Source organism: Tympanuchus pallidicinctus, unplaced genomic scaffold (assembly GCF_026119805.1).
Source record: "Tympanuchus pallidicinctus isolate F22 unplaced genomic scaffold, pur_lepc_1.0 scaffold11, whole genome shotgun sequence".
Lineage (NCBI taxonomy): Eukaryota > Metazoa > Chordata > Aves > Galliformes > Phasianidae > Tympanuchus > Tympanuchus pallidicinctus.
Window position 1 is genome coordinate 1,202,682 of NW_026294627.1, and position 25,726 is coordinate 1,228,407.

General features: G+C 43.3%; 1 protein-coding gene across 3 annotated transcripts in view; it reads right to left on the minus strand.

Moving 5' to 3' along the window:
- The window catches only part of PAK1 (p21 (RAC1) activated kinase 1), a 68,997-nt gene that overhangs the window by 10,726 nt on the left and 32,545 nt on the right, over positions 1–25,726 (minus strand). For all 3 annotated transcript variants that reach the window (XM_052669915.1, XM_052669916.1, XM_052669920.1), the window contains 9 exons: positions 17,885–18,098; positions 12,713–12,813; positions 11,193–11,340; positions 10,296–10,333; positions 8,538–8,654; positions 8,261–8,435; positions 5,717–5,780; positions 4,860–4,908; positions 1,952–2,064 (listed from right to left, as the gene is read on the minus strand). In XM_052669915.1, coding sequence (XP_052525875.1) covers positions 1,952–2,064; positions 4,860–4,908; positions 5,717–5,780; positions 8,261–8,435; positions 8,538–8,654; positions 10,296–10,333; positions 11,193–11,340; positions 12,713–12,813; positions 17,885–18,077 — 998 coding nt within the window. In that variant the 5' untranslated portion in view covers positions 18,078–18,098. The remainder of the gene's footprint in view (positions 1–1,951; positions 2,065–4,859; positions 4,909–5,716; positions 5,781–8,260; positions 8,436–8,537; positions 8,655–10,295; positions 10,334–11,192; positions 11,341–12,712; positions 12,814–17,884; positions 18,099–25,726) is intronic.

Genomic DNA, 25,726 nt, shown 5'->3' on the forward strand with positions numbered 1-25,726 from the left:
TAGGCACAAGAGCTCCCATATGCACCCTCATCACTGTTCTCTCCCTCTGCAAAAGATTACTGAGAGAAAGCTGAGGGCAAAAGCAGCAGCTCTTGCTGGAAGTTTAAACAAGACAGCAGGACGTGCAGCCACCCTGCACTGGGATGTACTGCCTAGGCACAGCACGTGCAGGGACACTGTGATGCATTCTCTAGTGAGAATATGCATCTCAAACAGTTTTCCCAAAACAAAGCCTCTAATCAGCCTGGAGAAATACATACTTCCAGCCTACATGCAGTACTTAAAGGTTCTTTTCTACAGTCCTCATTTTGCACAGGCAATATCCTTCTGCTCTTTCTACGAGAGGGCATCTGTCCTTTCAACAACACAGCTCTTCACAGTTATGCACATAATGTGGGACACAGCACCACCTAAATTGAGTATCACACTAGATGCTGATATTGCAGCATGAGAACTATTCTTTCTTATTGTGATGTCTTATATCTAAGACAGCCAGTAGGCTTTTGATGCACATGCAGAGCAATACATGTCCAAATATTCTCTCTCAGATTTCCAAAAGTGATTCTAGGTCATATCCCTCCATTCTATCTTCAGAAGATGAATTGCCAGTATTCAAGTCTGAAGCTTGCCTATCTGAAGTTTCTGCTTTCCCTACAATAAGCCAAACCTGTAGTTAACCAAGACTGCTTGTTTCTGAAGAGTGCAGCAATCTGGAAATCCTGCTGCAGCCCCAATGGAAAAAGCTGTAACGTAAGATGAATGATTCAAGCTTGACACAATGCATCAGTGTTAAACTGATGCTGAATTCAATTCACTGTGCAACACTTTCGCTCTGTTTAGCTTTCAACACATCCTAGATTTCAATGCTGGCAGCTCGTGACTGTTTCCTGGAATTCAACCAGGGAGAGATGCAAGCATTTCTTGTGCTTTCTTTCAAAGGCAGCTCCCTACCCCTAAAGCTACCCAGTTGCTCCTTTTGAAGCAGCCAAAGTCCAAAATGTTGATTGCAGCACTGCTACTACCACCCTTATGTACAATATTGATACCCTGTGGGGAAGAACCCACAGCCACATTTGTGTGTGGACTTGGTATTTTATTGCCTTGAGCTATATAGTGAACAGAGTTTTCATGGCTACATGCATTTATGTTAGAAACAGCTTACACAGGGCAGCAGTCACAGCACTGATTAGTTCTGCTCTGTTTCTGTCCTAATCCGAGGAACAAGTGCAAGCAGGTCCCTGCATATGTAAGCAATTATGTGCAGCTCCTGAAGTAAGAAGAAGCAGAGATTCAAAAAGATGTTCCACATGAATGCAAGGCTGAGCAGGAGTACCACAGAGTGTGTACAAGTCCACAGAATTCAGCTGCAAGGAAGGAGTAAGCTTGTTCCTTACACCTTTCAAAGGATTTTTATACACTGTGCCAGCTCTTCTTCTCTCCCTTATCCACATCCACTAGAAAGCCGTTTTGCTTAGTTCTGTTACATGTTGTTTACCCTCATCACTACCTAGAAAACCTCAGTGGACAGCAACAGGGACAGGATTACCACCCATGCCTGGAAGGAGTTATGCCAGCAGAACGTTTGTCTTGCTCAGAAATGAGGAAAGAGAGGAAAACAAATATAAATAACACAGTTCAATCTATTTTCACTTCTCCTCTAGGTGCAGGGAGGAAATGGCTCACTGTGTTAAATTTGGCAGAGCATGTTGAGAAATGGAGTCCTGACAGCATGCTGCTAATGCCAGTATCTCTAAGAAGCCTGGATTCTCCATTAGCACCAATTCTCGTTTCTCCTAGGATTTGGACAGAGATCACTACATCACCTACACCCCAGCCTTACCAGATGCAAGACTGTCCTTTATCCGCATTAAGCTGAGACAGGATAACTTAAGACAGTGACAAGGAAGCGTTTTCCAGAGCTCTTTCATGAACTCTTTGAACTGTGACATACCTGTCCAAGTAGTTGACAATGTTGGGGTTTTTGTTTTCCCTCATTACGAGGATTTCATTGATAATCAATTCCTTTTTGGGCTGCTGCTGCAAATTCATCTGCTTGATTGCAACCTACAGGGAAGAAAAAGCAAGATAGAGAGCATTATTACATGATTTCCCAAGAGTTCTGCCAGTAGTGTTGATTGTTTTAGTCTTACATCCACATGAAGGGGGAAGCCATTTATTTATCATGAGTTACTCAGTCATTCAGCAACTCTGAGCTCCTGCAACGAGTTCACTTCTACTCTTGCTGAGCATATAATGTCAAAAAAGAGCAAGGGAATTTACTGCTTTCATACTGGACTTTTACATCACTGTTGGACAGCCATCTCTAGCTGTAGTTTCTTAGCAAGACAGCAGAGAGACCCTTACTCTAGTTTGGACTGGTAATTCAAAGACTTTCTGTTTTGAATCAGATGTCTTTGGAAGTTCTGTTTTAGTTGTTGTGTTTGTAGTTTGTTTTTTTTTTTCCATTCCTATGCTTCTATAAATCTACAGCAGATTGGGAATGTAGGGAGGAGGTAAATAGCATGGGCTAAATCACTTTCAAGAGATAATTCTCTTATTTGTTACGGCAAGACCTAGGAGAGAAGAATCACCAATAGTTAGATTAAAGGTTGAACAGATGGGAATTTGATTCAGCTTTATCCCCAGTTATAACAAAGAGAAATATGGGCAGGTTCATTAGCTGTGGTCTTTTTGCTTGGTAGCTGTCTACCTGTTTCATTATACCTGCTCCACATGCTTATGTGCAGAAAGCAGTTGGCTACAACATGCTTTGAATTCCTACATTCAATTCCTACATTCATCATATCCCACAGCCAGTATTTCCACAAGAACACCTGGCCTTCAAAGAAAAGCCTTCCAGCCACAGAAAACCTTGAGTCCAGTAAGTCTGCCCAGCACAACAGGAGGCAGAAACACTTTGATAGGCACTGCAGCCCAATTGTATTTGGTCCAACACTTAGGCAAAGGGAGTGATATGTAATTACACCTTTACAGAACTGCTGATTAAAGAAAGCACTATAGGCTAATGGAGAGGAGCCAGTAATTAGAGCTCACAAAAGCAAGGATTAGAAGCAACAAGCCAATATAGATAGCTACAATTAGCATTTTGATAGGATAGCAGGAGATTCTACTGAAAAATGCCAACACACAAGAAGGCAAGAACAGACAGACATCATACTTCTTTTCCACAGTATTCATAAGGCTGCCAGACAGCATTTAAGAAACAAAGACCCTGTGCTGCTCTTTGCACAAGGAGAAGAGAATGAAAGATGAAACAGAGAGGGAAGCATTTGCTGCAGATAAAGAAATTCCAGAGCAATACTGAGGAAGCCTCTGCATGTCCACGCTCCTGTTCAGAGGCAGACCCAAGGGCATGCTTGCATGAAGGGGTGTTTTCCTTATCTATGTATTAGGGTACAAAGTAAATAGCTGTAGTTATACTAAATAGGCGTAATCAGTGACAATCATGAGTATTCTTAATCCTGGCAGCTGCCCAAGGCTCTTGTACATTGCACAATAAAGAAATTTCTATCATGTGCTGCCTTTCACTGAGTCCCTGAGCTCTCAGCGTTGGTACCAGCAGTGCTTCACAGAAAGGAACAGGTTAACAGCATGTCAAAACTACAGTGATCCCAAATGCAATTCTAAAAATCCAGGGACCAATCAAGCTAGTATGAAGGGAATGATTTAAAAGTCTGTTGTACTGCAAGAGTTCAAATATTCACATGGGAGTCACTGAAGGGATCGAGAAGGAAAACAGAAAACCACCGAAGGATTTCCTCCTCCTACAGAACTTCCCACTGCTTCAAAATAAATGCAACACCCCTTCCTCAGAGGCAGCAATTAAACTCTGTTATTTCTTCAGGAATTGGAGGAGTTATGAAATTCACTGGTGGATAACCCTGACATTGTACAAATGCAAAGTAGACACACAGTGCTGCAGACTTCCATAAAGATATCTGGAATAATGCATACACTTCCCTCTTTAACAGTCCTCCATCTAGCAATAATCATTTCCACAGGTGCTGCATATCCATCACTGCTAGTTTATTATGCATGCATGCAATGTGCACAGCACTTTTCAATATTCAGGGAAGAAAATAAAAAGACACTCCTTGTCTCTCAAGCCAAGGGCAAAAAGCAGGTGGGCAAAGGGTGGGAATTAATTATTTCTATGCAAGTCAACTGGTGTAAGTGTACAAAGCAAAGGAAAAGAAGATGTAAAAGAATTTGCATGGGGGGAGGAAGACCCCTTAGCAGGGACCCTTCTGATAAGACAAGGGGAAATGATTTCAAACTAAACCAGAGGAGATTTCAATTGGATATAAAAAAAAAAAAAAAAGTGTTCTTATGATAAGGGTGGTGAGGCACTGGCACAGGCTGCTCAGAGAGGTGGCGGTTCCCCATCTCTGGGGACACCCAAGGTGAGGCTGGATGGGCTCTGAGCACTTGATGGAGCTGTGGTTGTCCCTGTTCACTGCATTGGAGTTGGACCAGATGGCCTTTAAAAGTCCCTTCCTGTACACATGATTCTATAACTATGAAATATCAGGGATGAAGAGAGAAACTTCTGCTAAGGAGCTACCCAGTCTCCACATCTACTTCCAGCCTTTGTAGCCACAAAAAGGTTTTTTTTTTTTTAACAAACACAAAGCGATTCAGGAATTAAAACCTGGGAAATCATTTTTCCAATTTACTGCTCAGACCACTTGACCATGCCTCATTAGTAAGGAAAGCAATGCCTCATTAAAAACAAAATGTCATGAACCTCTGGAAGAATGTCTTTATTTTATAGCATCAACTGTAACTTTCTGTGGATGTTGAATTGTGTCCTGAAGTGGTATTCTGGCAGCACTTACCTCCTGTCCTGTAGCTACATCCATTGCTGTGTAAACTGTACCTGAGGCTCTAAAGAAAAGGGAGAACGATAATGAGAGGGGAGAATAATAATAAGAAGAAGCTGATTATTGTCTCTTAGCAAGACAGAATTTAATATACTCCTCCTCTTCCTCCCATTCTTCATCATATCAATAATTCCAGTGGTAAATGTAATCTGAAATACTTCTTAGCCAACATCACTACTGGAGAAGTTCCAGCAGGGAACAAAGCTCCTGGTATGGCAGAGTCTGGCCATCCAAATCTTTGCTGCTAAACCAGCAATGCAGCACAGCTCACAGGACCACGATCTAAACTGGCATGACTGCAGTGCCCTGGCTTGCAGACTGTGCTGTAATCACGTTGGGCAGACAGGATGAGATAAAGTAAACAAATGTGGCATTTGTAGTGAGAGGAATGGGAGTCTGGGCCTCAGCACAGTCTTTCCATGATGTACCTCACTGTGGCCTCTCCCCAGATCTCTTCTTTCCCCTACTCTGCTAAGAGTAGCACAACACCAGCATCGAGGAGAGTTAACTCAGAAAGCAAATCTGTGCTTTCAGCCTTGCATGCTGAAAATAAGCAGCTCCATCCCTGCCTACAGCTATATTTAGCAACCTGATCATCTAATGCCATATTTTCTTCTATTAAAACACAATTGCGCAAAAGAACCCAGTCACTGTGACTCAAAACTTTGATAGGAAGGGGAAGAGAGCTTTGGGGAAGGGATAAAAAGAAAAATGTCATCACCAGCTTTTTCAGCAGACTAACTTAGCCTGGATTCAGCGCTTCTTTCTGAACATAAGGAAAGGTATGGGAGAGAAGTGAAGCGTATACCAACCCTTGTCCAATCTTCTCAAAACGCGTGTACTTCTTTTTTGGATCCCCCACACTCACAATGCTTCCTGCAAAAGAAATTTTTAAAAATAATAATTTTAGAAGTACTTTCCCATACAACTACACCATGACAACTTCCGTCAGAACAAACATATTTACCACTTTTCCATACCAGCAATAACATAGCCATTATTGATCTAACTAATAGATTGCAAGACATGGGGAGGAAGCTAGAGAGACCCTCAGAATTGCCCTGGCTATTGCTCAGCTCCTCTATTAGGAGCCCAGCAGCAAGAGGAAGGGCAGGAGGTTTTTAGCAGCAGTTGCCACGCAACTGCAGCCATGCTTTCCTGGGTTTGGAGAGCACCCTGAGGCAATCTCAGCTCATTTTCCCTAATGTGGCTGCTCAGCTGAAAGAAAGTCTATTATTGCATCCCTTGGAGGATAAAGCTTTTGGCTTAGTGTTCTGCAAGGTGGTGAGGGGCTGCTCAGGTTCAAGGTAGCCATGAGGAACACAACCTCAAGCTTTCTGTAGCGGAGGGAGCTTGCAGAATAAGGGCACAGAGGAACCAAGGCCAAGGATTAAGCTAGAAGAAGCTGCCAAAAGCAGAATCACTGGAACCCCAAGTTCCCTGAAGACACTGATATTTGTCATGTCCTCAAAGTTGGAAGGGAATCGTATCCTTCAGGGCTGAGGACATCCAGGCCAACAATTCCTAGAGCTCAGCTGGGTACAAGTCTCCCTACAACATCACCAGGGTTGACTAGATCATCTTGGTGGTCTTTTCCAACATTTTCTGATGAAAACATAATTTGATGATTCTAATAGGATCAAGGGATGCAGAGCTGCCTCTGCATTGTTTGCAAGTTGCTCAAGCAGCCAACATACGGTGCTGCCTTTGCAGAGGCCTAGGGCTGAGCCTAAGCAGATGCATATTGGCAAGGAAACCACTCATGGTCATCATGCCAAGAAATCCAGTAGCGAGCAGAGTAAGAGCAGGCTATTTTCAGACACCAATGGCCAGCAGCCAAATCCACAGGGTTTAGGGCAGACAGAAGTAAAAGAGGGGAATACAGCTTCATGCCTGGGGAGAAGGGTGGGAGAGAAATCAGACTGTGTACACCTTACTGCACAATTACTGAAGCAGTGCTGTCTGCCCTGAGGACAAACATTTCTGGACAAATGTTCATAAACTTTCCCTTAAAGTCTAACACAGGATGCAAGTTCAGACTGCGAGAGGCAAATGTTTGCCCAAGGCAGTCACAGGACAGTGCTGCGGGGCAGTGACAAGAGGCAGCCGTCAGTCTTGCCCTGTTTAACCCTCTCATTCTGTAAAAGGGGTTACCTTCTCCTACCTCCCTAGAAGCCAGGTGAGGATTCATTAATGTCTGCACTAATGCTGCACTAACGCTAAGAGGTGGGGATTTACAGAAGCGAACATATTTGCATTAGAATAGCACTTTTTTCCAGACCCTGCCTGCCCAACCTGGTCACAGAATGGCTTAAATCCTTAATGATACAAAGGTCCTGCTAATGCAGCAAGTGAAGTTGCTGTTTTGAAACCTGTCTTGAAAGGGCAAGTTTTCAAATAGCAAACACTTCCAGCTTACATGCCATCAATGCAATTTAGGCTTAATTTCAGAGGAATGAGGTACCCAAGTGACACTGTTGAAGTTGTGCCCTCAGATTAAGTTTCTCTTGATTCAGGTATTAGGCTAAGCTTCATCAAACAGGGGGAAAAACTCTCAGCAGAGGTGTCTAGCCTGACTGTAGGGGTGCTAACACAATTTACACCATCTGACATGCAAGTCACATATGTAATTAACACAGCATTAGTAGTTCAAAGAATTAGAAATGCTCTACCCTAATAAAAGCTGGCCCAGGCTGAGGACAGCAATCAACTGCACAGAACAGCTGTTTCAGCTGTCAAATGCTGCCACAGCACATCCCAGTAGTGCCAAGCAGTAGAAAAGCACTTTAAATAACACCCATAAAGTGAAGGAAAGGACTGCTAAATAAACCAGGACACAACAGAAAGACAAGATAACACCCACAAATCTGGGTTATTTACTGGGTATACACCCAGTGTCAGGACACTTAAAAATTAGCAAGACATTTAATATCATGATATCAGGGGAGGTAAACTTGGGTTTGAATGAATTTTCTCTGTCTTTTAGTCACAGCTGAAAGCTCTGCTCACCTTAGGTGCAACATTTCAATATAATCATGCACACTCCAGAGCTGTGGAATATGAAGATGTGGAGCAGTCTCAGACTTTGTGGTTAAGTAGATGTTACATATTCAGGGCTCGTTTTGCAGAGTCTGAGGATCTGCAGCTCCCAGAGCCCTTCAGCTGGCATCACAGGTGCTCAGCTTACATCTACATTCTCCTTCTTCATCTGCCCCAATTTTGGCATGCAGTCACAAGGCAAAGTTTTCAGTAAGGGATCTCAAAATAGCAGTGCCCAAACATCCCAGCTTTTAAGATATCAACACAAAAGAACATGGAATTCAATTTTTTTTTTCCCCCCCCCCAAGAAGACATACTTAATTTTTCCAAAATCTCCTCATCTGACATTTTTGGCTTTTTCTTTTGTTTCTCCGCATTCCTGATCAGCATGTCGGGTGTCACTGTGCTGTTTTCCGAGGGAGAAGAAATAGGAGAGGTGGCCACATCTCTGGTAGGAGGAGGAAGGGGGTCTATCACAGAGCGGGTGTATATCTAAATTTGAATGAATAAAAACAAAGCAGATGATGACTTAAAACACCGTTCATCTTTTCAATATCTGAGCGTGACTGTGCTGAAGGAGGGACTGGCACTCACAGATTTGGTGTGTTCAGGTCGTGGAGCTATCACAGGGGGAGGAGCTGCATCATCTTCATCATCTTCGTCTTCAGACACCGAGGGCACTGCAGGGGTCTCAGACACAGCTTTCACATTCTGCATGTGGTCACACAAATAGCAAAAAAAAAAACCTAATTGCTTGCAGTAAACGTGTAACAAACGTTTGATTAAGCTCCTAACAGAGAATGGCTTGAAGGAAACACAGAAATATTTTATTTTTTTGCCCAGAGAGGCTTGGATGCCCCTGGAGGTGTTCAAAGCCAGGTTGGATGGAGCCCTGGGCGACCTGGTCTACTGCCACATCTGAAGGTTGGTGGCCCTGCCTGTGGCAGGGGAGTTGGAACTTGATCCTTGGGGTCCTTTCCAACCCAAGCCATTCTACAATTGAAGTTCGCGGAGGCCTTTACCCTATAGGCACTCCAAAATAAACTTGGCAAGCCCCTCAACCCACTGGCTCAGTTCTGCCCATGCTCCTGCTTCCAGGCTACCCTAAGAGTAGTAGTGGAAAAAGACTTCTTGAAGCATTAAAATAAAGTTATCTATCACTGAAATAAGGGGGTAAAAAGATTTCACTGATCACATTTCACAATTCACTGATTCTATGTCTTTGGAGCAACCAGCACACTGACATATATTTGATAAAGTGCCCTTGACATAATACAAAAGCTTTTTCTATTAAAAACAACAAAAACTACCAAAATACTGTAAATTTCCTGAATCTCTCCAAAATTAGAGGTTACTCAGCATCTTACAGAAAACATTGGGCAGCCTCAATAGACTGGTAACTACTGCTTTTTTCAGGATTTACTTTAAAATCCAATGCTCTCAGATATTCTAAGCTTCTGAGGACTGATGCACAATAAAGTGTAATGATGAAAAATGATGAAAAATGACCAAAAATGTTTTCTTTTTCTTTTAGCAGAGTCAAATAGCAACACGCTGCTCCCAGAAGGGAGCAGAACAAGCCAACTCCAGATAACATCATGGCTGTGAGAAAATTAGAGGTGAGAGAACTGTGTGCTCTTATGAATCACCCCAAAGGTGAAGTTTTGTTTACCTCATAAATATACATACATAAATTTTACAGAGCATTTCAGCTCTGTCTCCAAGCAAAGTGAAGAGGAGTGGTGCCGTCCTGGTAAGGACAGAGTAAAGGTCGAGCAGAGAGGAGGAGAACCTTTTATTTCCTTCTAGGCTGAGATTAGCTTGGTTAATCAACACTGCTTCAATCCAACCTCTCCAGCTAGTGATTAAACTTTGTTGGATCACAGATTGTTTATAGAGACATATAAAACCTGAAAGCAAAGTGGTTACAGTTTTCTAGATTACCCCACCCAAAATAAACAGATGCAGGAATGGATCAGTTTATATGAAAACAGCACTGTTTCTACTCATTCATTCACTAACTTCTATTATTTTCATAATAAAGGCCTCTTCTGTCTACTTGGCTTTACCACAGCTTTTTTTTTCTTCATGTACAAACAACATGTCCTTTTAAGATAATTTGCCTGTTTTTATAGACATATTCATTATATAGAATCACAGAATCATGAAGGTTGGAAAAGACCACTAAGATCATTAAGCACAACCATCAACCCATCACAACCATGCCCACTATGCCCCCTAAGTGTCTTTAAAATGATTTTCAAATGCTAAGCAAACTGAAAGCTACACAGATAAAACTACCCAATGCAAGTCTTTAAATGCCCAAGCTCAAGAAATGGTGGGAAGACTTACCAGAGTATTTGATGAATTGTATTCCTCTGCCAACTTATCTGAAAGAAAAAGATACTGATGTAACTATGAATGAGTTGTAAACACAGCAGCACGAGAGAGAGGAGAAAGGGACGAGCTCCTTTTGGAAGGGACAGGAAAAATGGCTCCTTTCTTCTTAGAGGCTTTCAGATACCTTCTGCACCCTACAGCAAGTCTGAAAAAGGCTGTCTCAAGTCTCATGACCACCCTACACCTCATTAATTATCCTAGGATCATGGCTTGCAGGCTTGCAGCACTTCTCAGAAGGATTAGCCCTGAAGCAGAATTAATGATTTCAAATCCAATAAAGCTTAAGAGAACAGGTAGCTGTATTTCAACGTCTATGCTTTTTTGTTTGTTTGTTTTTTGTTTTTTTTGTCCTCCTGCAGGAATCTGTAGGTTGGATCTTATTTAGGGTCCTTGCACCTGACTGCACTTTTGTGGAGGTACAGTGCAAAGGAACTCCCCAGACCAAGCTGACACTTGGATAAGGGAGCAAGGAGTACAAAATTCTACAGGCAAATGCAAAAACCTCAAATCCCTTTCGCAGGAAGGTGGAATTTCTCAGAGGAACACATGGGATCTGTATTGTTATTCACTCACATACACAAGGTGCTTGCAGTGGAGCTGAAAAATCATCTGATGCTAAATCACCAGCACAGGCACTACAGCTAGCCTGAGACCTGCAAGGCCCAGTTCACCAACGTCCCCTTTTACAAATATGCTGGGCATTAACAAAATTAACAGAACAGTATTTTCCAGAGCAAGAAGGGTGCTCAAGCAAACATTGAAAAGACAGATCTCCTCATTGATTAAACAAAATAAAATCCCTATATCCAATGAATAACACAAAGCTGGACAGAGCAGCCGTATAAATACCTGTGAAACTCATGTACTTCTGACTGCTGGAGGTCTTCTTGGAGTTGTAAAATTCCAGTACATCCAGCACTGCCTGGGGGTTCTTCTTCTGCTCTAACTTGGTGATGTTGGAAGTCTGCAGTAAGCGTGCCCATTGCTCCGGCATGCCCTGTGGGGAGATGTACCACATTAGCCCACAGATGACCTAGTGTGCTTCTACACACACACAGTTCTGTCACACTGCTTCTGGGGTTACTCCACACTGCGAAGGAAACGAGGAGAAAAGAGGAAGGGGGGGGGGTTGAAGCTACATCTTCTCTGAAGTCCATTCCAACCCAAGCCCATCTATTATCATATGACAGCCATTATCTGTGTCAGAAGTTAGAATCACAGCATGGTTGAGGTTGGAAGGCATTTCTGGTCCCACACATCTCCAGCAGGGACACCACCCAGAGCAGGATGTCCAGCACAATGTCCAAGTGGCTTTTGGAGATCTCCAAGGAGCAGCCCTCAGCCCTTCCCTGGTCCCTGTGCCAGTGCTCAATCATCACGTTCCAGTATCCTATGCCATGTCTTTCTGACACGAACAGATCAATGCCCCTCAGTTTATAGGGATCTGTGTGAACCCCAGATCCTTTGAAAACCAAAACTCAAAAGACTGAAAGGATCAGACCTCATGTTAACCTAGCATACAGAGCTCATAATTTCATTACAGAGACACAATTTCAATCATACAATAGATTCAGAATACAATGTGGCTTGCAACTTTGAGCACCAGCAAGGACAACTGTGCGCAGACGAAGTGGCAAATGACTGGGGTACCTTACTGATAAAGTTGCCCTCCCTTTTAGAAGGAGTTGCTGGATGCCCTCAGAGGTAATGCCCCACTGGTACATCCAAGTTAACTTGAGCAAGAGTGGAAGCTGACATGCAAAATACATCTGTACACACAATTCAGGCTAGGAGAACAAAGTGCCTTTAAAAGAAATAAGCACAGACAAAACCATCTTGCTTGTGAATAACTGCTGTTATTAAACCCTATCTCACAATCAAATTAAGAGGAACAACATGATGAAATACAACTCTGTCTCCCTACTCTTTTGCATGTCAATAAAAAACAAATGCATAGAAGTATCTGCCATTTAGCCTTAGGACAGCACTGCACATTCTGGCACAAACAGGTATGTACAGTTGTGTGAGTCCTAAAGCAAAACCCTGAGCCCCATTTAAAGGGCACAGACTATGCTGTAGAACTGATCCAGCTCTAGAAGAGGAAAGGAGGGGAGATATAACAAGTTTTGCTGTCCACATCAACCAAGAAACAGGACAGGAAAAGTCTGCTGGCAGCCTGGGCCATTGGGATGTGTCAAGCTTGACAAGCAATCTCTCAGCAGGAATTAGTGGGCTGCTTCTACAGATGCACATCAAACCAGATGATGGTAATAGCCTTTCCAGCGTTACCATATAAAAGATTAATAGGTCCTGGCTCCTCCCAGCAATATGCCAAACCACACAGTTCTCTTTTCCTACAAATCACTTACTGTGAATTCTCCAGTGACTGCATCAAACCCCACGTGAATCGTGTGTTCAAAGTCAGAAGGGAGGGAGATCTCTGGCCGCTCCTTCTCTTTCTTTTTGTTGGCTAGAGGAGACAACAGAAATATCCATCAGTCCTTCAAGAATTCAGATCTCCCTGACAGCTTCCAATTTATCTCAACATCCACAGCCTGTTCTGTGGTAGACTTCAATCTGAGGCAGAATAGCAAGTTACAAAACTTCATCAACCCACTACAGAGCAGACACTGCAACGGAGCAATAAAGATCAGAGTCCAGCATCAAAACAGAGTTTATGAAGAAAACCAGACATACTGCATGTGTTTCTACTACAAAACCTTACAAGCAAAACCTTTTTTATGTTCCTTCCCAGAAAATGAACTAAATGTGGTTTTAATAACAAGCCATGAGCAGGAAGAGAGCAGAATCTGGCAGGTGAGGAGCAGAACTCATGAAAAAAACAGGAAAGAGAATAAACCAAAGCAGATGCACTCCACAAATTTTCAAGTTCGGACTTCAAACAAGATTATCATTATGTCTTGGATTAAGTTTATCCATACTCATGACATATTAAAAACTCCACCTTCCTTTTAATATTTACTATATTCAAGAAATTGAGATCGGTTTAAAGAAGAACCACGTTCTACTCAGATTTGCCACTGCTTTTAGTCATAAATTAAGCAGAACCAGAAGAAGGTGATTAAAGCTCCTGTGTTTCCCAGCTGCTACCTTCTGGATCTAAAGCCAGAGATAATTTGTTTTGTAGCTGATGTTCCACAGTGGCCATACGAATGCCAAACCTCAAGCATTTCAGAAGCCTGGGAGGATGATGCTTAGTATTGCCATTATTTAAGACACTGCTGGAGGTCCAATGCCTGTTTTCTCCAGTGCTCAAGCACTGTTCTCAGTGCCATTACAGAGTTAGAGTAATTTTGGAGGAAGAAAAGGATCCGTTTGAGACATGGAGAAGGAACAGTTTTCAATCACTCTTTCGAACAAAGGGAATGGGGGAAGCTGAATGACAAGAGAGACAGTTGTTAAGAGGAAGGTCTAAAAGTGATAGGACAAATGGGGATGCTTTAAACTGAAAGAGGGGAAATTTAGGTTAGATGTTGAGAAATTCTTTACTCAGAGCACGGTGATGCCCTGGAACTGCTGCCCAGAGTGCTGTGGCTGCCCCAGGCCTGGAGGTGACCAAGGCCAGGCTGGATGGGGCCCTGGGCACCCTGAGCTGGTGGGGGACAACCAGCCCGCATCAGGAGGTGGAACTGGATGATCTTTAAGGATGATCTTTAAGGTCGGTTCCTGCCCAAGCCTTCTGTAATTCCATGAGCTTATGAATGTGGAAGAGGTGGAAGCTAGAAGCCAGAAGCAGCTGCTTGTTATCAGATGGTGAGCATCTGCAACATGGAGGCCTGCCAAAGAAGGTCAACCAGCTGAATCCAGCAGGTATACAGAAAATGTTGCATGCACTAGGAGCAGATAGAAAGCAAGAAAAAAAGATGTGGAGAGAACCAACTGAAGCATCATGTTATGCTGTCCATTGCTCCAAGCCAGACTCAGTTGTCAGCCGCAGTCCAGAAGCCTGAAACAGAGGGGAGGAGGAAGAGGGCAACTATACGACTACCAGTGTACAGGAGTGCTGCATGGGAAATCATAGAACCATGGAATATCCCAAGTTGGAGGCCATGAGGTCTCCCCTCTGCCTCCTCTTCTCTGGGAGGAACAAACTTATAGCCTGAATGAGCTTCAGGGACACACATACACAGTTTTGGATGGACTGACTAAATAACATAAAGGCCTCTGTCACATCAGTAATCCAGATTTATGTTCAAATTTGGTACCCAGTTGGAAAGATCAAGTGTGGGCCTAAAATGGAATATAGAAAAATCAAAGAATCACAAAATCATTGGGCTGGAAGGGATCTTGAAGCCCACCCAGTTTCAACCCCTGCCATGGGCTGGTTGCCCCCTACCAGCTCAGGCTGCCCAGGGTCCCATCCAGCCTGGCCCTGAGCACCTGCACAGATGGGGCTCACTGAACAGCCTGTGCAGCCCTCTGAGTAGGGAAAATTCCCTAATATTTAATCTGAATCTCTCTTCTTTTAGTTTAAAATCATTCCCTCTTGTCCTATCGCTATCAGACCATGTTAAAAGTTTGTCACCCTCCTGTTTCTAAGCTCCCTTTATGTACTGGAAGGCTGCAATGAGGTCCCCCCAGAGCCTTCTCATCTCCAGACTGAAAGAGGAAGACAGCTTTCTGCATTTACTTTGCTTTCATACTCCTGCAGCAGTTAATGCTTTCCCCACAACCTGACAGTTTCTTGCAACCACTTCCTACAGATTCTCAACTGTCTGCATTTTTCCTGGCTCTCAGTAACAATTTGAGACAGCTCTACAAACTCTTGCTAAAATCACTGTGCCTTAGCTATAACGTTACAGCAGGTGAAACCATAAATGTTCTCTTGTACACTTTATTAAATCTGCCTGAATGCCACTTTCAGGGTTTTGTAGTGCCCACATTGACTTAGAACCTCATGTGAATGCACATGGAGGTTGCACATGAACTCAGAAGCATTCCTCCAGGATTCCCAGAAGACAATGCATTCCACAAGCTCTTGTTCCAAAATCTAACAGACCTACAAGTCTAAATGCATTCAAACATTAATAATTGCTTTCCGTGGTAGAGATGTATGTCACGACAGGAGGCATATAACTGAAAAGAATTAAAGAGATGGGCTCTCAAGTCTCACTGAACATGTACTCCCCATCTACAGTGATCATGCTATCCATGCAGCGAGTCAAAAAGCCCTGAAGGATCTTAAATACAATAAATAGAAGAGAAACTTATACTTGCTTGGGAAGGTCTATCTATCACTAAGTGCATCATCACCACAAACATCTTACCACCTCCCCATTCAAAGCCTCACACGTTTGATGCTGTGAAAAGAGCATGACTTCCATCATGATGCTCTGACAAGTCGAGCTGCAGCTTGGAAGCGCAGCATCCTCCAGTAAAGAAAGGCCATGGGCCCATCCTGAATGTCTTCTTCACTGGTAAATTTAAGGAAAGCGTTCCCCTTTCAGATGCAAGATACCACACATCTGCAGCAGTGTAACCCCCACGGAAAGGGCTCGTAGGCACCAGACATCATTACTTCACGGTACCACTCTGGCTCTTTGTGAATCAGTATCAGAGCTCAGCAAACATCAGCAGAACAAAATGTGCCACATGCGCCTGGTTCGTACACCCCAAGAAGTGACTGAACCCAAAAAGACTTGAATGGGAGCATGCATTTGCAGAGCTTCCATCCAGTATTAAAGGTGAGGGTTAGGCTGGGACATTAGAACTACAAATTACACTTTACACTCACAGACAAAGCACGGCACTTCCAAAGCAGCCTGGCAAGGAGATGTAACTCAAGAGAAGTGTGTGCGCACATATAAAGGCATTTCAGATTTCTGTGGGCACAAATCATTGCCTTCTTTGATTTAGGACACAAAGTCACAAAACACTCCAAATCACATTACTCTGAGTGTCCAGCCAAACCAGCAAACATCACTTCAATTAATTCAGGCACAGACCAAACAGACTGTCAGAGCACCTGAGAATTTTACTAACACTTAAGCAGCAGGAGGGAATTTAGTTGTCATCTGAAAAATGTTCCTAAAGTAAAAATCAGCCAATCAGAAGTGGAGGTGATGGTGTTAAAGCTAGTTTTTGCTTGACAGGAATTGTAGGACAGAAGCAGTCGTTCTAGTTTGGGCAGGTGTATTGCAACAGAAGGCTCTGCTGGGCTTGGCTAAACAAAAATCTCTCATGTCTCGAAGCATCTGCCATGTTGGCCAAACTTCAGAACATGCAGGCTTAAATCTTAGCATTAGTGGTAGTGTCTCATTTACCTGAGCTGTTTACCATATCAGTTCTCCTTTAAATTCTACGCTATTTAATGCTGTGTTTGTTTTCATCTTACACATTTCAGGTTATTTCTTTGTTTTTTTGCAACTGCTGACCCTAGAGGTTTTAGAAACACTGTTAAGTGAGCTGACATCGAAATCTGACAGTTCTTCAGGATTAATACACATAATGGCAAGTTCTAACCAGTATCCTGCAAATGTTTAATAGAGTTCATGGGTTCCTGGGCTGCAGAATTAAAAATCAATGTCTATAAAACAATCCAAGTTCTCCCTGAACCTGTATATCTGTGATTTAAATTAGCACACCAATTAGACTTTGTTCTATAACAAAAAAAAAAATCAAGCAGGCAGCCTCCTTCCTGAAGGCAAGCAAGTTGCAGGTACTTAGACTTTCAGTTATCCAATGTTTAGATACCAGATGCAGACTCTGATGTACCAGAAAGAGAAGTCAAAAAAATAGGTCAGATATAAAAAGAAATCAGCAGATAACAGATGATAGATATTTTTTCCTTACATCATTTTGAGATTCATGAGAGGATTTTGAAATTATCTGGATCGTTACGATTCAGAATTTCAATTCACAGCTTCTCTCTCTATTTCCATCTGTTATAGTGCCTGTAACAGGAGAAAATTCCTTCCCTTCACACGAATCGTGCGAGAATTTGTGGTGAGAAATTATTTGTAACAGCAAGTAGAAAATGCATGACACAAAAACTAAAATAAATGAGAAATTACACCTTTGACTGTAAGCCTGTCACAGCAGACCATGCAGTAACACACAACAGTCCTGGCAGGAAATGGACTGTTGCTCACGCTTTACACAAACTACTTGCTGTAACAAGAAACAGGCAAAAAGCTTCCCCTTCCCCACCAAAGGAACTGCCAATTGCATTTGTAACTGATCTGCTTGTTACTGGGAACAACATTTATATTATTTTTAACATCATTAAGGATAAGTCAGGCTGGGAGCTGCAGAGCTAGTCCTACCTTTCAGGGATGCCGTTCTCATAATTTAAGGGGGAAAAAGCACAAAAACAGGGTTAAGAGGGATAGATTAATTGTGGCAGAATTAATCATTAGGAAAAGAAAACAGAACTACAGCCAGTATCTCATACACCCCAAAACGACCACGACAGCAGTGCAAGAAATGAGCACGAGCCATCCCCCAAACCATCCTTAAGCAACAGACATCCAGAGCAAAACTGAGACGTGAGGTTTACAAGAAAAGTCGCAGTACTGTACTTTTATCTCCTTGTAAAATAGATCGGTAGAATCGGTGGTCCCTCTTCTTCTTTTCTTCTGGGTGGGGAGGCAAAGGCTTTGAGCCATGGTTTAAAGTCCCAGCATCTTTGCTTCCCGACCCAATCATAGTGCTGGTATTTCTCATCGGAGGAGCAGGTGGTTTGTCTTCTGTTTCGACTCCATTGTTGGACATCTTCAGATGTAGAGGCCGTTACTAGCAAAGGAGGAAGAAAAGAATTAAGAAGCTTTGTGGTTTGTTGGGTTAGTTGCTTTTCTTTTTTTTTTTTTTTGTAAATTAGAATCACATGCTATCAAATAAACCACACACAGGTATTTTCAGAGAAACCTGTAGCCTCACACCAATGCAAAGCGTCAGCACAAATTCCACTTAAGATCCAAATCATTTCTATGAAGATTACATTCAAGAGTTGCAGTTGCTGATTATCACAAAAAGCTTACTGCAGGGTACAGCCAGATCTCAAGTATACCATGAAGCAGAAGTGTAGAGTGAGCAGGAAGAGCAGCAAATACCAGGTAGCAAAGAGCAGGGATACCTGACAGCAACCAAGATAATCATGCAATCATTGAGGTTGGAAAAGACCCTAAGATCATCAAGTCCAACTGCCAACCCATCTCCACCATGTCCACTAACCACATCCCTCAGTGCCACCTCCCCACAGTTCCTAAACACCTCCAGGCACTGTGTCTCCACCACTACCCTGGGCAGCCTATTCCAATGCTTGATCACTTTTCCAGAAATATTTTCTTCCTAATAAGACCTCTCTGATCCATTCTAGCTCTGCCAAAATCTGCCTCAACAGGTTTGCATCAACCTCCAGCACAGGCAGTAACACAATGCAACAGGGACTGAAGTTTGCAATGAAAGAGCTTGGATGCAGCCACTCAGGCTCCATCACTGAAAATGTGCTGAAATGTTCCAGAGGGAGATGGGCAGAAAGCATCAGAGCTGCGTCCATGTCACCTCCATATCAAGTCCTGCAGTGCTTGCTGGCCTTCCTGCCCTAGCAGCACACTTGAAGCACAATTCAGACAGCCAGAACGTTGATCCTCAACATACACATTAATCTGTAAATCAGGACAGTAAATAAACCCTGTGAGGATTTAAAGACGGAAGCTTGTGAACTGGGTAATAGATTATTCTGCAACTACTAGTTTGTTCCACCCAAATGAGATCAGCCTGACCTCAGAAGCGGTCTGGCTGCAGAGGGATCCTTCTGGAGACTGAAATTCGCTTGCATTATGCTCTCAACAGAAAGTTGGGAGTTAACCAAAGGACAGAGACCAAAGGAGGAACAATTCTGTTTGGGTGGAAAAGTTCAACAGCTTTCTGAATTTCATAAGCAATAGGAGAAGATGTTTCACTCCAGGAGATTATGTGGCAGTGGAAAGCAAGAATTGGTTTGCTCTCTGCAAGCAAGAAGTCAGCTTACAAAGTCTGCTGGCCCAGGGAGTTGCTTTTTCATACGATGGACTCAGAGGAACTGCACTGAAGTGGATTTTAATACTCTGGGTTACACTTCAAACAGATCCCACAACCACACTGAGGTCTTCTTCAAAGACTTTTTTGGTCCAACTAATGATGTTGGACTCAGAGCATGCTTTACTACAATTTCCCTCTGCTGCATGGAGTCAACAGAAAGCAAATGCTGACCACTATTAGGCACTTACTAGCAACAAGCTGGACCTTGCTGAAAGCAGTGGTTCCTTGACTACTGCCTGCCAAGCCACAGTTGGTCTGCAGATCCATATTCGTGTATTTGTTTCATGGTTTCTTCAAAGATGCACTTAAGCAGGAGGGCTGGCAGAGGTGCACAGCCCATAAGGCTTTGGAGAACCCTTCATACACAGATTTTTAAGTTTGATTCCATCCCTGCTTCCTCCTAACAAAGCTACACAATGGTATTTTAAATTACAGACTAGCACTTGGGGTATTTATTTTAATAGTGAGACAGTTTGGGCATTTGGGAGAGGTGTCAGAAATGAGTTGTGCACTTGCACAGGTATGCAAGGACATGTGCCCTGTTTATCTCCCATTGCTCCTGCTTCAGACTCATGCCATTTTCCAGTGTAAAAACCTAGCAGTAGTAAGTAACAGGGGGTCTAACAGCAACAAAGTAAAGCAAATTATTTCCTCTCCATCCAAGCAGGGGGCAAAAGAATTCTGACCTTAAACTCAACTGCAAGTTGAGTTAGTTGAGCGAGTTTGGCAGCCACTGTTGCTCACATACTCTGTGCAACACAAAGACATTGAGGACTCCTTGACAGGCTTTGCACATTGCCATGTCAGTGGTGTCAGCACCAAACTGGAACTACTAAACAATTTGAAAAGCCAGAAGCAGAAGTGTCATGGAAGATCTGCATTCTTCACTTACTTGATCAGTGGAAAGCAAATTGCTGCAAGGATGCTAGGAATATGTATCCAACAGGTAAAGTGAATGTTAGCAGCTCTACACTTGCCAAATGACCCTCTCCATCCTCGCAACTGCTGCAACACTGATTTACCCCAGGATGGCCTGCATACAGCAGCATCCAAGAATTCCATCAGCCAAACTTCCAGCAGTCTGTCTCCTATGGAAAGGTAAGGAGGTGGGAATGAGATTCCTGTAGTGGGAAGTGGATGCAAACCCAGAGAGGAACATGTGAGAAGGAAGGGAACAGAACAGCAAGGCTGAAGAAAAAGAAATGAGAAGAGCAAGAAAATCCCACAGATAATAGGCAGAGGTTGGTGTAATACTAGGGGGAGGTAAAAGAGAATGTAAGCAAAATAAGACCATGAAAACCTACAAAAAACCTCTCAATGTCAAGCATCTTCATGCCCAGCTGCATCAGTGCAAAACACCATGGAAAGCTGCTTCCATTTTCTTTAGTGTAAGAGAGCTTTTCAAAACCACCAGTCAGAAAGGACAGAGTACAAGTGAATTACTGTTTTATGGCCGGGCTGGAAGCACCGGCAGTACAAGCTCTTGTTTACGTTCTGCTATTCCCCAAAAGAGAAACTAACTTCTCAGAAGTCACATATTTTACAATGAACAATGCTTGTTTATATGTATTTGGTAGCTGCAGCTTTCACAAGGACAAAGCCTACAGCACAGCCTTGCCTTTCCTTTCTATCACTCAAGTCCCCAAATCCCTCTTGCAATCCAACTGTTACGTGTCACAAGAGATATTTAATCTGCTTGGAGACCAAAGGTGGGAGAAATCCTTAACCTACCAAATTAAGAGACTGCTTCTGCAGCAGTTAGCCCTTGCAATAAGTACTGCTATTCTTGGGGGACCCCATAAGGCTTTTTCCACAACATATTTACTTGAAAAATTAAGAATCTGCTTCAGACATCTCTCTGTAATATGGAAACATGGTCTACCCCAGAGTCAATGTTGTTGTGCTTTAAAATCTTGTGTGGGTTTCAAAGTTTTTGGATGAAGCTCTGCCCTGATAGGACCACATCTATCTCCCCACGGCCTCGCAGCACCAATGTGGCTACAGAGGCAGCCCTCATCATGTAGCCTGGTTGTCTGCTCAAATTCTTTCCTCCTAAAAATAATCTCCTTGTAAGCAGAACTGAAGCAACTTCCCTTGCGTAGAGGCTCTGCTAAATTTCAGAGCAGCAGGCAATTGCTTCAGCAGTTGGCAAAACCTTAGAGGTGAAGTGAGTCACTGCTCCACACGATCCATCCCAACAGGAATGCACTGGACTGAGCTTCCTTCCCTCTCCACATCATGCTGCTCATGCTGAACTCCAAGAGAAATCCATCTTATGTTTCAGCAGCAGGACTATAAACGAACAGTGGAAGCAGTTACCCAGCCCATGAACTTTTCAACTGCCGTTGGATGAGGGAGCACATGGTAGATACAGACACCATTATTCTCTACAACTATATGTTAAAATAGCAGCACTCAAAGCAAACCAGACACCACTAGGAAAGCACAGTCCAGGACTATGATTTCTGCAGCCATTCCAGTGCACTGAAAGACAGAAGACCAGGTTGTTTCAGCAGACAGCCCTAATGAAAATAGAAGTTTTACATATACTGTGACTTTTAACAGTTTTACACAACTTTACACAGGCTATGACTACCATGAGTCAAATTACAGAATCACAGAATCATTAAGGCTGCACAAGCCCACTAGGATCATCTAGTCCAACCATGAACCCAGAACCACCATGCCTACTAAACCATGTCCCTCAAAAGGACTGTGGAGGAAAAGGGGTTGTCCCTCAAAAAGGCTGTGTGGGGATTGTTAGTTGACAAGCATCTGAACACGAGCCAATAGCGTGCTTGGTGGTTAAGAAGGTCAATGGCATCCAAGCTTGTATCAGAAGTTATGGTGGCCTCCAGGAGCTCTGTGTCCCTATCCATCAGCTTTTGAAGCCCATGAGATTGCCCCAGCCTCAACAGAACCAAACAGCAAACCTGACAAATCCTTCTCACACTTCTACGAAACATTTCTGCATCTGGGAAGAACGGACAGACTGTGTGCACGGAGGCAAGCAACTCAGGAAACTGCCTGGCAGCTCGAGACGGGACACATGGTGTTATCAGGACAGAAGAGACACCCAAAACGCCAACAGTGGCAGTCAAAGAGTGTGCAGATATGCACATATCTGAGCAGGTCTGCTTATCAGTATCACACAGGTATGGCTCAAAATCCTTTACTTTCTGCCTCTTTCCTACAGTAACAGTCACAGGCTATCCAGTTCGTCTTGCAGAGTGGGACTTCAACGTACGTGGAGCCCTCTGGCACTCCTGTATTTAAGACACATGCATGAAAATGAAAAAGAGAGCAAAGATCCTTCATTTATGCCATTTTTTGCCTCTGGTAAACAAGCTCGTTTCAAACCTACTCTAGTCATAGGTGTCTCTGTTTATAGCAGGGAGGATGGACTAGATGACCTTTATGGGTCAATTCCAACTAAAGCGATTCTATGGAACCTGATGCTCCATGCTAAACTGTAAGTTTCTGTTGAGTTGGTTGTGTTTTCTTTGCATTCCTTGAGCAAGGCAGGAAAATAAAAAATCACGAGAGTTGAAAACCTGCGCTACAGTAGATGCAACAAAGAAAACTGTCCAACACACACTAATGGCTGGAGTCAACACAAAAACTCATAAAACAGCCATCTATAATTCATGCAGTCTGGCAAGACAGTAGCTGTAAGTTACTCACTACGACTAACAGATGAATTAATGATATGAAAAGAGAGGGGGAAGGAGGATGCTCAGCAAGTGCTTTTGTAGCTCTGCCTACTACCAGATGAAAATCTCACATTTTTCCAAAATGCTGCTTTCCTGTTGTTGCCAGGGTGAGGAAAGACCACACACGAGCATCTTGACCACAGAAAAGGCAGAAGGAGACTTTACTCTCAGTTGATATTTTCCTAATCAGAACCAGCATTTTACCTCTGCACCAGCATCCCCGTATCCTTTCACTTCCAGGCTGGACATTTAAAATCTCCCTCCTCCTTGCACCAACCAAAAAAGCCAGGGCAGGCTCCTGCTTTGTTCAAACATACTGCAAGCAGCAGAGATTCTCTCACTGTGTGTCATCCTCTCATCCAAATCCCAGCAGAAAATTAACTGTGCAGTTCACCAGCTGGGTTTCAACAAAGGCTGAAAAAGGCATTCATTCATTTTTTTCTTAATTACTTTGCATGGGACTAAGCTGCAGTCTCAAGCACAGTCTTGTATTGAAAGAAAAACACCCTATGCATGTTCCACCTGGAATTGAGGTAGGACACGTGTCCAGGTCTGCCACCAGACAGCGGATGGGATTTAGGACATGCCATCACAAAGCAGGGCAGTAGCAATGCTCACGTCCTAGGGCAGGAAAGCTGATGGTCACATTTAGATGAACTAAAACAAAAAACAGTAACTGTAGCATCTAGCTGGCTCCCCAGCCAGTTATGCTGCATATCTCAGTGCTCTGCAAGAGCATTAATTAAACAAAAAAGTCAAGGGCAATGATGTATTGCTCCAGACCCAACGTTTACCAGTGAATTATTCCCATGTAAGGAGAAAAACAACTTTTTTTAAGAAGTTCTAATGAACAACTAGAAGACTACCTTGTTTACTCATCTGTTTAAAAAAGTCACCTGTTAAGAGCCCCGCAGTTGCTGCCAGCACCTAAAGACACAGATGAAATCACTATATTAAACAAAGCCATTATTGAATCACTAAAAGAAATTTATACACTTAAAGGGGAGTGTATCCACTGCTGCAGTGAGAGAGGGTGGGATGAGGAGAGGCTGGGGAACAGACTCTCATGGCTGAGGGCCAGCTACCGGTTGCAGCCTTGATGCTCTGCCAGCACCATTTCCACAGTGCCAGACATAAAGCATAATTGACCAGTTACACCTCAACATGAATGCTGGAGGCTTGGAATTTTAAAAGGCAAAAGACAGGAGGGTCCTTTCAAAAGGTACTCTTTAATGCAAGCCCATTCATTTGGGCTAAATAAAAGCACTGCTGGTGGGATTCCCCAGCCTGTATTTTGCAGAAGAACCTGATCCACTTTGAGCGCTGCTTCTTGGGAGGAGAACTGCAAAATCTCTTCCTGGGCAGACATAGATGCCAACTCACCATACCACACAGATATGCTTTTAAGGAAGAACAGACTAATTATAACTGCTCGATTCCTAGCAACAGAGCACAGTTCTCCTTTCACTCAAGCTAAGGAAGCTCCTTCTCATTTTAAATAACCAAGGTGCAGCTTTCACCAAAAGGGTTGGGGCACCCACAACTTCCCTGGGCAGCAGTGCCAGGACCTCAGCACCCCCTGAGTAAAGAATTTCCTCCTAGAAACCCCAAGGGAAAAAAACTGCACCCATATTTGAAACAAAAAAGTCCAAGTTGAGAGAGAAGGAACCAAGAGTATCGCTTTTTTAAGGAGTTCTCAGCCCACGTATCATCCTTATTATTTCCTCACCTCCAGAAATGTGCCTCCCCTCCCCAGCTACATGCTTGAACAAGTGATGCTGTTGGGGCAGATGTCGGTGCAGGCTCCTTTTCCCAGCCTTTTCCTTGGCTGGGATTCAACTTAAGCTCACAGCACAGCCGAAAGTCAAAGTAGCAACTGGAGTCAGAGCTCGCTAAGCACGGTGGGGAAAATAAAGACCTTTTATATTAAAGTATACCAAAAGCCCATGTAAGCAGGTTTCCTGGAGGAAACCTGTATTCCGGAGGAAATGACTAGATGCATCATAAAGAAAATATATTAAAACACGCAGTTAAAGGCACCACCACTGCTTTCCACATCAGTTACTTGGCTCTGAGTCCAAACTGCATGTTAGCAGCACAGCACTGAAAGCAAGCAAATCACAGATCTTTTTTTTTTTTTTTTTTTTTTTTTTTTTCTGTTCAAAAGTTTTCAATCTGGAAGATGAACCCAGAGCACAGGGCTCAGAAGTAAGCCCCATTACCCCCTAATGTGGAAGTGTACAGTGCCTTCCCACCTGCAGCGCAGCTCAAATGGAAACTCCTTTTTCTTCACCTCTAGCCAAATTGGAAAGGCTGCTCTGAAGCTAAATCATAGAATCACTGAGACTGCTAGGATTCTCAAATCCAACCCCAATCCATCCCACCATGCCCACTGACCACGTCCCTCAGTCCCACATCTCCACTGTACTTGAATGCCTCCAGGGACAGTGACTCCACCACCTCCCTGTGCAGCCTGTGCCAATGAATCACTGCTCTTTCCAAGAAGAAATCATTCCTTATAACCAACTTGAACCCCCCCCTTGCACAACTTAAGGCCCTCCCTTCTCAAATCTCTGTTACCTGGGAGAAGATGCGAACCCCCGCCTCACTACAGCATCCTCTCTGGGA